General features: G+C 37.1%; 1 protein-coding gene across 2 annotated transcripts in view; it reads right to left on the bottom strand.

Annotated features, from left to right (window-relative positions):
- Positions 1 to 14,262, bottom strand: part of LOC148308797 (protein groucho-like) — a 273,991-nt gene that overhangs the window by 12,086 nt on the left and 247,643 nt on the right. The window contains exons 9-11 of one of the 2 annotated variants that reach the window (XM_088261036.1): positions 3,867 to 3,974; positions 2,545 to 2,696; positions 1,103 to 1,320 (exon numbers count right to left, since the gene is read on the bottom strand). In XM_088261036.1, the coding sequence (XP_088117162.1) occupies positions 1,103 to 1,320; positions 2,545 to 2,696; positions 3,867 to 3,974 (478 nt within the window). The remainder of the gene's footprint in view (positions 1 to 1,102; positions 1,321 to 2,544; positions 2,697 to 3,866; positions 3,975 to 14,262) is intronic. The other variant, XM_088261037.1, reaches the window with a different exon arrangement.

Below are 14,262 nucleotides of genomic sequence, written 5' to 3' on the forward strand. Positions count from 1 at the left end.
CAAGAGTCCGCGATACTAACCACATACAATAATAACCAAACCCCCATCCGCATGCTCTATAACTGTGATGCATTCAGTCACGTCCTTGGAGGACCACTACTAGACTTCGAGAAAGTGAAGCTTCTACCACACGTCGTGCGCTACATGACTCATGTAAGTCACAACGTGTCTTACATGAGTCATGAGACACAGAATGAAGTCTCATAAGTATCCATTCCCTGTATCGTACACTTATCCGGCATTTAAACCGTACCATATTTGTACCATATTTTATGGACTATACGGATCTGCCTTTTGCACAAACCTCGTTCACCCTTTATTAGGTGCAATAATAGCTCATACTTATGTGGTGTAGTTCACCCTAGCTTCACCTCAAAGATCATGTTACGTCTAGAAGCGATAAACGACACCAGACACCGAGAGCAGCTGCACATTGTAGATAACAATGGTGAATTCCAAGAACAAATTCCTATGAACAATGGAACGACCAACGCTCTCGTCCCAGGGGGTCGAATAACATCTGGAGATAAGGCACCGTCTGGAGGAAGACAAAGGATCTGGAGGGTATAAAGAGGCAGAGCCCCCAGAAGCGATGAACACAGTCAAGCTGAGTCCTCCAGCGGAAGGGCAACCTGCCCGACGACGCGCGGCGTCACGAGACGTCGATGCAGTCATCTCCGCCCTCGACCAGTGATCGCGGTTGATCATCAACACCGCGACCCGCGACACGTCTCTACGACCGGCACGAACTATGCCTCGGACTGTTCGTGCTCCGTAGACATCGGGAACTAACTTAGTGTAATGTACTAACGATTTAAAGTAAATAAATTTCAATATTTTTGATCATGAGTGTTGTCATTACAATCCCTGGTCTAACCTACCACAGAGCCCAAACTTATAAGCCCATATAAGATATGCCCCAGATAAGACACCTTGGCGACTCTATTTTGTAATTTTAGCAAAAAAAGGTTGAATTCTTGGTCCACCTGATATTTTTTAAATTGATTCCCGTCCCTACAACATACGGTGTTGTTTCTTAAGTTCATTGGGGAACTACAGGTTCATCTGACTTAATTAAAAGACAAGAAAACAGATGACTTACTATACTGACCATTCATCCCGGCGAGGTGGTGGTAGGGGTACTGCGCGAGGGCGGGGGGCTTGCCCAGGGCCGGCTTGAGCCCCGCGGGCCCCGCGCCGCCCCCGCCGCCGCTAGAGCCCCCCGACGTGGGGGTGACTGACTTGGATATGGGCGTGGTGGGCTTGTCTCCGTCCAGCTTCTTGGTGGAGGGCGTTGAAGCGTTGCTCGATGTTCCTGACCTGCAAATTCAAATTTAACTAATGTTTTTAAATAGTTAACACATAATTATTTAATTACAGAAAAATCGGGAAAAACATTGTCTTCGTGTTATTAGCGATCAAATTAAAGCTCTTTCTATCTGATGCAGTGACCGATGCGCAATCGAGGTGATGATAAAAGGGAAAGAAGAACGAAAACATAGGAATTTAAATCATACATAACATCAGATTATTCTTTTAATCAATTGCCAGTTTATCCTGAGTGTGAGTCGGGCAAGGAGTTTGTGTTGCATTGATGAGTCCAAGTGCTGCTCAGGCAAATCCTAATCTAACTTGGTGGTGTTGATTGAGCCAAGTATATATTTATGTTGTGGAGTCAGTCAACTTGAGGATCGAATAAAAGCAATTGCCAATACCCTCAAAACATTTCTCAAAACACACAGTTGTTACACAGCCTAGTTAGGCAAAATGCATTATACATGTGGAACGATGACCGGAAACAAAAGGATTACATTTGTTGCAAGAGCGGTGACCTGTTGTTGAGTAGGCATTTCAGCAGACGTTTAGAAATTCGGACTTTGCATTCATGTCGTGTAAAAAATCGAACAATGCCTTCCCGAACCATATAAACGGGGTATAGCCCATGCATCAACCTCTCATTTTTCCACTAGGAACGCTACCAGCAAGATCTCAGTTCTACACCAGTAACACGATTTCCCGTTACAACCTCTACGACCAGCACCTTCCTCGACCTCGGAACTCTCGTACCTCTCTTCGACCGACACCGAGACACCGATCATCGATCTCCGGCCTTCGTCCAGAACTGCGATTCGTCTATGACCACACCTTGTGTATACAACCTCAATAAACGATACACAATCACACTGTCTTCTTTGTCCTCCATCACCCACACACATTATCTTGAGCTAAAATGTATTGGTTTTTACTGACTAACCCGAGCAGTGTTCCTGTTTCGAGTTGTTTGGTGATGATTTCCTGCACCAATGAATTTTCTTGCCAAAATTCGACTGTTAAGTGGCTAAACAGGGCTTAAAATATACCAAAACACCAAACATTCGAGAGATTCACGCTACACAGCTCCAATTTATGAGATTCAAGAACATGTATCTCTAATTCATAAGATTCTTGTAAACAAAGCTACAAGAAAGCACCAGATTAACAAATAAAGCTTCCATGTACCAAATTTATCATCACTCTTACTTAGACAAAGGTGAACATATTTACCTTGGGCTATGTGGTCCGACGTGTTCCTTCTTGGGTTGCAGTTTGTCGATTCCGTTCTCTCGGGGACTTGCCGTTCCGTTGTGGGGGGAAACCGGATCTTCGGAAGCATCGTCAACCACCAGATCCTGGTCCGACTTCTCTCCATCACTCTGCTGTAAAAGAAACGCAAAACTCTCAAATTCTGCCATAATACACTTGTTAGAACAATCAGTGCAGAAAATCACATAAAGAAATAAGTACGGTGAGTATGCAAATTTGCAAAACAGACCGTAAAAAGTTAATAATATACCAAAATTCTTTACAATCAATTTAAAAGTAGTATGACTTTTTTTAACTGCATATTTGTAATATATTTAAACTACCTAACCATCGCGCCGGTTCACTGCAGGGGTAGGCAGAGAGAACAGAAATCTACACCAATCTGTCTTTGCACACAATCCACCGCATTCAAGTATTTTAAATACTTGATCGTGTCAAGCTTTCTTCGATCTTCCTTTGCTTCTATTACCAACCACATAAAAAAACTAAGTAACCAACCAAAAACAGACTAGTGACATTGATCAAAACGTCTGATACAATATATAGCTGTTTGCAAGCAGAGGGTAGATAGTACTAAACATTTAAAAAACATAAACTACAAATTGACATTTAAAAAAAACATGAGTTACAAAAGATGGTAATACGGAGGGCAAAGGAAAAAGGGAGTTTAGGGAAGGAGGTAGAGGGAAAAACTAAGGGAGGAGGTTTGATGGACAGTTAGGATTCTAATGATAGTAATGTCTTAGACGTTTATTAAGAGTTCTTATTTATTGTCTGTACACGATGAAATTTAAATAAAACTAACTAACCGTCACGCCGCTTCCGCAGGGGTAGACAGAGAGAATAGAACGCCCCCCCCGCTCTGTCTTTACAAACATTCTTCGCCTCTTCTACGTTCATGCATCTCCTCATACATACATACCCGCCGATTATTCCGACTCCTAACCTGACCACTTTCAAGTATTTGGCATACCTGATGGTGCCATGTTTTTCTCGGTCTTCCTCTGCTCCTTTTCCCAATTACATTCGCCACATAAATTTGTTTTACCGTTCTTTCCTCACTCATTCGTTCTACATATCCATTGCTTCTAAACATACCTTTCTTAATTTTATCGATAATGCTTATCTCAGCTTTGCATTCCTTCCTTATTTCACTATCCGAACATCTGGCACACATCGTTTTGTCGCGCATTCTTCTGAGAGATCGCATTTCGACTGCATTCATGAAATTTAAATGAAATAAAATAAATATTTGCTGTATCTACAAAATGTTTGCTACTCACATGACCAAGATCTTTCTCTTCCTTTTTCAGCTTTTTGTGCGGTCCATCTTGTTCTTGGGGGCTTCTCGGTCTGTACTTTTCTCTTTCACCGGGTGAAATTGAATTTCTCTGCAATGAAAAAGAAAGAAAAAGCAATTAGCAAATATTTTTACTGTACCTCCTTCGGCTTTCCCCAGATCAGCGATCACCAAACTTTTTTGACGGCGTCCCCATTTTTTTTTTGGAAAAGCACCCAAAATTGAGTAATACATGCTACAAACAACTGGTATTTTTTTATTTTGCTGTAAATGAACACTTTTTAGTAACCACTGATACTCAAATGTTTTCGTTATATATTTTTTAAATGCTTTATATAATTGTGTTATTGATTTTTGGAGAATTCAGCGATAGGAGGTACCCTAATGTGTAAAATAATCATAAATTGTAATAGAAAAATTACTTTATGTATTTATTTTAAATCAAACACAGATGTTTTGAGTCTACTAAGTTGTATTTTATTAACAAAAACACATAAAAAATTATACTGTGACAATTGTTTCGCCTTGTTAGGGCCCTAACAGAAATTAAAATGGAGTTCTACAAATTAAACACCAAATCAATAAATATATAAATAGAAAAATTACTTGTACATAATTTTAATGTAAATTTGACTGTTGAAAATTAATATAATTATTTGACCTAAAATATGCTTATTTTTTATCATTCATCGTTCATTTTGTGTAATACCACTTAAAAACTCACTTAAAGACTATTAGTTTATAGTTGCCCTGATAAGGGAATGGTTATTCCAAAACAGGTAGTCATGAAGGAGAGATTTCAAGTGATATTACACAAAATGAACGATGAATGATAAGAAGAGTGTTATTAACATACCACAAAGTTAACAATGCTTTTAAAATACAAAATATATTTTCATCACTTGATTCGGCAGTCACTTTGTGGTAATATTTATCCATTTTTATTTGAGTTTTACCTAGTAAATACCACTATATCTTAAAATCTATTGTTTTTGTAGAAATCATTTTAAAAAAACATTTTAAATAATTCCAATAAAGACAATAGCATCCTTCAACGTTCCAAAAACACAACTCTAAAATTCAGACTTATTTGCCGTGTTTGAAAATGATACGGAATGCATCGAAACACGTTTCACATTATATTTGAAGAAATAGTGGTATATACCAAGTAAAAATTAAATTAAAAATACAAAATATATGCTCAATTCGCATGGACGATACTATTTTGAAGAGAAATGTGTTTTTCTTCTTCTTTAGTTAACTTATATTGAATTTAATACAAACTACATTTTTTACACTTAATTTACACCATACATATGTACGTCTTCAAAACATTCATTTTTTAAATTCTTTCAGTCTTTTTTCATTCTTCATATATTCATGTCATCATACATTTTCAAACCGAAATGTGACGTACCTACCGCCTAGAATTTTCTGCGCACGCTACTTTGAAAACCACTGCCCCAGATTACAATCCGCCACCGCCATTGGTGACCATAATTTACATCCAAAAAGTACCATTAAAAGGGTGAAATTTCTCAAACGCAAACATGCCGGTTACTTTATGGTCACTTACGCTTAATATTTCTATTAAAATTGTCAACTAAACATTATCATTCGACTGGTTTAGCCACATCAGAAAGGGGGTCGCGTGACAGCGAGGTATTACCAAAGTACCTGGGAACATTAACTTTAATGTATTATTGTGTAATCGTTTTCCTACTTTTATTCAAAACAGCTTATCTTGTGAAAATATTGTATAAAGCCTCCGGTAAACCATAGGTCGAGTTGAACATATTTGTATTAATTATTAAAGTCTCATGGGTGTTGTGCAGGGTTGGTAAAATGTTCATTTAATACGGTCAAGTAATATAATTTATAATTTTGTCCGCCTCCGTAGTGTAATGGTCAGCACGCTCGGCTACCGTTCTGGAGGTCCCGAGTTCGATTCCCAAGGGGGGTAAAATAAACATAAGTGATTTTTTCACTGTAATATTTATTCAATATTACCATGGACTGGTACCTGAAGCGGAGGGCTGATCACCCTTCCTTCATGTGTAAACGATCAAAATAACACTGCGTTTATATGACACAGTGCCCTATGCACCATTGGGGTGCGGATAAGGGTTTTAAAAAAAATATAATTTATGGTGTAAGTAGGGGTTAGTTTCATATTATTTTTTGACATCTCATCAAAGATGAAGAGGGATATGGATGTCTGGGCATTTACGGGGCTGACGACCGTCATAGGCTGGTTTAAGTGATCACTTTACACACGTGTAACATTCACCAATTCTACCCATTATTGACAACCACACTACTCAAATTCTTGGAAGTTCTATATATATAAACCAATTTTGGAACATTGTTCTTGAATCACTAGACATCTATTGGTGAGATGAAAATAAGCTTTTTTTATTGAGCAGAAACTCTTTTATTAGTATGTGAGGTCCGAATCCTGGATTATAATCACACACATGAGAAACCAATTAAACCAGCCTATGACGGTCGTCAGCTCCGTAAATGCCCAGACTTTTATATCCTTCTTCATCTTTTATGAGATGTCAAACAATAATATAAAAATAACTCCTTTAATTGGAGATAATCCAGAATTGTGAACAAGTATTTGGACACACTCAAAATGTTGTAAGTAAGGGTGTTGAGGTGGTTTGGGCATTTGAATCGACTGAGTGAAGTAGTTGGTAATGTAAGTAATTATTATGTATATGTATGAGCAAACGTTGCGCGTGGCAATGAGGATAGCCTGGAACGACTGGTTGCGATTGGTGGCATGGAGGGGAAAAGATGGAGAGGAAGATCACCACACGATGGACCGATCAAGTTAAGGCAGTAGTAGGCACCTCGGTGGTTGGAGCGCTACGTGCAGCGCAGTCAAGGGATGACTGGAGAAGAGTCGTTGCTTCCACAAGGGTCACAACCCTCAGCAATGAGGAGTAAGATGGAAAAGAATATATGAGGAAATCCATGAATGTAGAATATCCGAATATTGTTTGTTCTTGATTCAATGATTTTCCTCACTCATTCGTTCCATATGTCCAAACCATCTATACACACCTTTCTTAATTTTATCGTTAATGCTTATCTCAGCCTTGCATTATTCTCTTATTTCCCAATACAGATTAAAAAATAAAATATGTCGCTCACTCCTTTCAAGAACATCATAAATCAAAAATCGACAATTTTCAGTCGTGCATGTTTTCGGAATGCCCAGAAAATCTACTATATTCCAACAAAAGAGGCATATTTTTTAACTTAATATTTACCTGCTACAGGGCAGAAAGTGTTGTTTTTGCAATTTGAAGAAAATGTATTATTAAGTTATTTTTTTATATGTACTAAATATTTTTTAAATGGAGAAAAAACCTTCAGGTTTTTCCTTAAAAGATCTGTTGCACAGTTAAAAGTTCAATAAGTGGCTTGATATTTATTTTTAATACATTGTATTATATTTTTAAACTTTAAAAACGTTCTCCTGAAAAATCGCGTTTTTTTATTTATGACGTTTTTGAAAGGAGTGAGCGATGTGTATTTAGTTACAAGAAACAAAAATCAATTGAATGATCTATAAACCTTGTACATAATAAGGAAGGTAAATAATAAATGCAACTCCCATATTAATAAATAAATGAATAAATCTTCCCTTCTTTCACCATTCGAACATCTAACATACAAAACTTTGCCGCACATTCGTCTGAGAGATCGCATCTCGCCTGCATTCGGTCTACTTCCATCATTCTTCATTATGAATTCGCAATAAGCCGTGATGTGCCATCCCTCAAGACGCGCATTTAGCTAATTCAAACCACAAGGGAAGTCGGGGCAAGACGGTGGTTTGTGTGGATGAAAAAAAAGTACGGGTGGAATGGGTGGTTCGAGATTAAACGCGCGAGGTGCGGTCATAAAAGTGGGCGGCGAGCGCCATATGGGGCGCTCGTGACTCGACGGCGCGATTTATATTTAATGCATGGCCCACACACCATCTCGTAACCCTTTCTTAACCCTTTGTGGAGTTAAGCGAAAATAAACCTTTGCGGATCTGTCCGTACCACAAAAGGGCACAAAAATGGGCCATTGTGGATTTGTTCGTACCACAAAAGGTCACAAAAATGGGCCTTTGCGGATTTGTCCGTACCATAAACGGTCACAAAAATGGGCCTTTGCGGATTTGTCCGTACCACAAAAGGTCACAAAAAATGGGCCTTTGCGGATTTGTCCGTACCATAAACGGTCACAAAAATGGGCCTTTGCGGATTTCTCCGTACCACAAAATGACACAAAAATGGGCCTTTGCGAATTTGTCCGTACCACAAAATGACACAAAAATGAACCTATGCGGATTTGTCCGTACCTACTACAGGAACCCCGGCGAAGAAATAGCTCTTAAAGAAGATAATGGCATGTGAGGAGAACCATCCAGACTCCCTGCACTGCACAGGACAACCTCAAGGTAGACGCCTCCCGGTTAGACTAACAAAAAGATGGATCGACAGCTGGGAATCAACGTCGCAGGAGACTAATTCCTCTCAAAAACAGGTCACAAGGCCTACACTAAGAAGAAGAAGAAGATATCTCTAGCCGAATAAGGTTTTCAAACCACAAAATAAACTGATAATATAAAAACAGTATCCCAGGGTTATATGGGTGGGTGTAAGGGACGCTCTACTTACGGCGGTTTATTGCCTGGAAAATGTTAGTGGTCGCGATATCGCCACCGCCACGCAGGATTAATTCCGACTATAGACCGACGTTTAGCGAACAGAGGTGTTCCTAGTATATCAGTCACAGGTACAAATACTATGATACGTCAAGAGATCATTATATCAAGATACTTGTATGGAGCTGTAATACGTACTATATCGCTCACTCCTTTCAAGAACGTCATAAATCAAAAATTGTCAATTTTCAGTGGTGCATTTTTTCGGAATGCCCAAAAAATGTACTATATCCCAGCAAAAGAAGCATACTTTTAACTTAATATTTGCCCGCTACAGGGCAGAAAGTGTTGTTTTTGCATTTTGAAGAAATGGTATTGTTTAACTATTTTTTTAAATATACTAAATATTTTTCAAATGGCGAAAAAATCTTCAGGTTTTACCTAAAAAGATCTGTTGCACAGCAAAAAGTTCAATAAGTGGCTAGTAATTTATTTTTAATACATTGTATTATATTTTTAAACTTTAAAAACGTTCTCCTAAATAATCAAGTTTTTTTATTTATGACGTTCTTGAAAGGAGTGAGCGATATACTAGCCACTATATATCAATGTATCGCTAAGTAGCAGTCTAAACACACCATTATTAGCGAGCACGAGCGACACGTGTTCGCGGGAAGGCAAGAAGGCCACTTTATGGTCGACGTAGTACAAGCAAAAGGTACAAGAGGGTGGAGTAATGGCTGCCCGTACACGACACGATATTTTCAATGAGTTACAAATAGCATGCGCCTTAATTTTTAGCATCTAATCAACTCTTTACTTAAAAGAGAGGTGGAAAATCCATACCTTGACTTTATGCATTCCAATGTTTTATTTTTGTATGCATATACATATATATTTATTTTGTATTGGTATGGTTAACGTGTTTAGTTACCATCCCGGGTTCGATTCCCAGGGGGGGTTAAAATAAATATAAGTGATTTTACACTCTAAATATTTATTTAATATAACCCTGAAGCGCAGGAGTAGCCTTCATGTATGTAAAGATCAAGATAACACTGCCTCAATACAACGTAGTGCTCTATGCACCATCGGGTACGGATAAGGGTATATATACGAGTGTGTGTGTATATATATATATATATATATATATATATATATATATATATATAAATAAATTGTTTATATATATTCTTCTTCAAACCCTCATCCGGTACCAATGGTGCATAGGGCACTGCATCTTGTAAACGCAGTGTAATAATGATTGTTATTAAACACGAAGGCAAAGTGATTACTCCTGCACTTCAGGGTAAATAAACTTATATTTATTTGACCTCCCCACCCATGGAAATCGAACACGGGACCTCCAGAACGGTAGCTAAACACGCTAACCAAATGTATGTTTTTTTTATGTAATTATATGATGAGAATTGAAATGTATGTATAATATATAAAATAAAATAAATGAGTAAATCAGTAAATTGTTCTTCATCAATGTTGAGATGTAAAAAAAAACGTAAAAATAACTAAAGCGGAGAAAATCCATCTGTTTCGGGAGATTGTTTGCCGCTGGTAAATGCCCAGGAACGGGAGAGGGGAAGAGAGAGAGAGAGAGAGAGGAGAGACGGGAGAGAAGTCAGGAGCAATAAAGGGAATCCTCTTTACCGGACAAATGTTTACAGTTGCCGGCGCTGATATAGCCGAGGTCTTCCGGAACAAATGGCTCGGATACATGGAGTACCTACTGCCTTACAACTTGCGAGGTGTCGGGTAGTTACTGCCCACCTAACTAGCAGCGCCTACCCGACTAATGAAACACTCGTTTCGGAATTACTACGCCGAAGGGACGTATCTAGCTACCGTAAATGCGAAGTCGTGCGAAAATTTAACATGAAATTTCACTTTTAGATTTGAAGCGCTCCTAATGTGCTCGTAAGACACATCGCTCACTCCTTTCAAGAACGTCATAAATCAAAAATCGTCAATTTTAAGTTGTGCATGTTTTCGGAATGTCCAGAAAATGTACTATATCCCAGCAAAAGAGGCATATTTTAAACTTAATATTTACCCGCTACAGGTCAGAAAGTGTTGTTTTTGCATTTTGAAGAAAAGGTATAGTTTAATTATTTTTTTAAATAAACTAAATATTTTTCAAATGGAGAAAAAACCTTCAGGTTTTACCTAAAAAGATCTGTTGCACAGTAAAAAGTTCAATAATTGGCTTGATATTTATTTTTAATACTTTGTATTATATTTTTAAACATTAAAAACGTTCTCCTGAAAAATCAAGTTTTTTGATTTATGACGTTCTTGAAAGGAGTGAGCGACATGACATGGTGACGAAGCATGTCGGCTGTCCAAATTTAAAACACAGTAAGGGACATTTTTTTGTAGTAGGTACGTTTTTATTGCATTTTTGTAGTACGACATTATTTTTGTAGTACGTTTTTTTTGCATTTTTGGACTCAGTAGAATCTACTTAGTCCAAAAATGCAAAAAAAACGTACTACAAAAATAATGTCCCTTACTGTGTTTTGAGTTTGGACAGCCGATGTATGTAGTTGGCGAAAGAAGGGTGAAATTAGATTAGAATACAGTCGAAATGCGATCTCTCAGGCGAATGTATGGCAAAACTATTTATGATAGATGTTCGAATGGTGGTATGGAAGCGAAACATGAGGTTGGCGAGAGGATAATGAAATCAAATCGAGTACAGTCTAAATGCGATCTCTCAGACGAATGTATGGCATTGGCATAAACTATTTATGAAGATGTTCGAACGGTGGTATGGAAGCGAAACATGGCGAGAGGATAATGAAACCAAATTGAGTACAGTCGAAATGCGATCTCTCAGACGAATGTGCGGTAAAACGATGTATGATAGATGTTCGAATGGTGGTATGGAAGCAAAGCAAGGAGCGGGCAAAAAAGAAAGAAAGTAGGACCAAGGATAACTTTGGCATTTACAATTTCTTTTATATATAATTTTGTAACATTCACCAATTGTTCACATGATTGACAAACACACTACTCAATTTGTTTAAACTTCTAGAAAAAATTATCAAACTTGTAACACAGTATGCGTGAGTTCACAATAGCCATCTATGGTGGGATGAGGTCTCTGCTCAATAAAAGTTTTATTAAGGAGAGACTCTTTCCATTGTATGTGAGGGTTATATATTAACATACTCGAGAAACGTGATTTTCAATTAATTTCACCTTATAATTTGACCTTAAGAAAGGTGTGTTGAGATGGTTTGGACATGTAGAACGAATGAGTGAGAAAAGAACGGTAAAACAAATTTACGAGGCGAATGTTAGCGGGAAAAGAAGCAGAGGAAGACCGAGAAAAACATGGCACGATCAAGTATGCCAAATACTTGAAAGTGGTCAGGTTAGGAGTCGTAACAATCGGCGGGTATGTATGAGGAGATGCATGAACGTGGAAGAGGCAAAGAACGTTTGCAAAGACAGAGTGGTGTGGCGCTCTATTCTCTCTGCCTACCCCTGCGGGGAAGTGGCGTGATGGTCAGTTAGTTAGTTAGTTAGTTAGTTAATTTGACCAGTTTATTTACTAGCAACATTTTGAGTGTGTCCAAATACTTGTTCAGAAATATAGATTATCTCCAATTCAGAGTTATTTTTTACATTATTTTTAAATTGTTATATATTGTAAAAACAACTTCTAATTGGAGATAATCCAGATTTGTGAACAAGTATTTGGACATACTCAAAATGTTGTAAGTATTTGGACATTCTGAAAATATTGTACATATTTTTTTTATAAAATAGCTCAATAAAACTTCAAATTTGAGGTAAAAAAATCTGTACAACCAATTTTTAATAGCGGAAATGCGTATATTATAATATCGCTCACTCCTTTCAAGAACGTCTTAAATCAAAAAACTTGATTATTTAGGAGAACGTTTTTAAAGTTTAAAAATATAATGAAATGTTATCAATCCACTTATTGAACTTTTTACTGTGTAACAGATCTTTTTAGGTAAAACCTGCAGGTTTTTTCTCCATTTGAAAAATATTTAGTATGTTTAAAAAAATAATTAAACAATACCTTTTCTTCAAAATGCAAAAACAACACTTTCTGCCCTGTAGCGGGTAAATATTAAGTAAAAAATATGCCTCTTTTGCTGGAATATAGTGCATTTTTTGGGCATTCCGAAAACATGCACAACTGAAAATTGACGATTTTTTATTTATGACGTTCTTGAAAGGAGTGAGCGATATGTAAACAGTTTTCACATTAAATTCAAAATTACGTCGCAAGTAATTGAGTTATTCGGGTCGTGACATCAAATTTAAATATTTACGTTTGTTTCACCATTACTTGGCTCCGTTTCCATAAAACATGCGGTCATTTATAACTTAATTTTCCTGCTATGAGCGTCGGCGTCGGAATTCGGCGTCGTTAAACGAACACGATGAAGTAAAGAAAATAAGAGAAAAACCACAGGCTTTTAAGAGATGTGACCATGACACACGTAGAAAGATATTTTTTCCTCAACATTTTAACAGTGATTCATGTAAATATGTAAGCATTAACGTATTAATAATTGTTTAATGAAAAAAATGTATCCATTTTTAATCAAATATACTTGGTATAAGCGCCCTTGAGGTAGTATTTTACGAAAATGGCGCTATTTAAATCATCCAAAATTATTACTATTATTATTAAATACCACGTCATATTTCTTAAAATCTATTTTTGTAGCTAGTATACTGCAGCTGTCTAGTTCACAAATGTCAACTACGATTGACGTACGACGTCATTAGCAAAAATTATAACATCTTTCGATCGGGTGATTAATTTTGCGCCACCCTGTATGATGATATTATAAAAAAATCTTGATACTAAAATTATTTAGGACATTATTTTTTGACATCTCTCATCTGAAGAAGAATATGGAAGTCTGGGTATTTACGGGGCTGACGACCGTCATAGGCTGGTTTAAGTGATCACTTTACACACGTGTAACATTCACCAATTGTACCCATTATTGACAACCACACTACTCAAATTCTTGGAAGTTCTATATATATATATATATATATATATACAGTATCTACTCAATGAATTAGGGCCACGCAGAATTTCGCGCAATTTCTCAATTCAAACAGGAATAACTCAGAGAAAACCTTGAATAAAACAACATTGAATTTTATTTACACATGAACACTTTATTACGCTTAAATTATGCATATATTTTCATATAAATATAGTTAGTATTTAGTATTTCCACCTTTGGCAGAAATAACTGCCTCAATTCTTTTTTGGCATACTTAAAATGCACTGTTTTATCATGTTTTTTATTTCTTCGTCTTCTGACCAAATTTTTTGAATATTTTTTTTAGACAGTCTACTGTCGGATTTGGAAATGAGTATACCTTATTTTTTAACATGATCCATACGTTTTCTATAGGATTAAGGTCCGGAGAATTTCCAGGCCAGGGTAGCAAAGGCAGATTTTTGTTAGACAAAAATTTTATTATTGATTTAGCCCGGTGGCAAGGTGCCCCATCCTGCATGAAGGTGTATGGACCTTCTGTTGGGTCGAGTGTATGGTAGAAGGGCAATAAAATTCGTTCGAGGACCTGCTTATAGGAATTTTGGTTCATTGTTCCTTCCACGAAAAACAACGGCCCAGGTAAATTGTTAATAATACATGACCATATCATTGTTGCAGGG

The sequence above is a fragment of the Brachycentrus maculatus genome, unplaced genomic scaffold, assembly GCF_059751285.1.
Source record: "Brachycentrus maculatus isolate JH-2025_06_01 unplaced genomic scaffold, ASM5975128v1 h1tg000147l, whole genome shotgun sequence".
NCBI classification, from domain to species: Eukaryota; Metazoa; Arthropoda; class Insecta; order Trichoptera; family Brachycentridae; genus Brachycentrus; species Brachycentrus maculatus.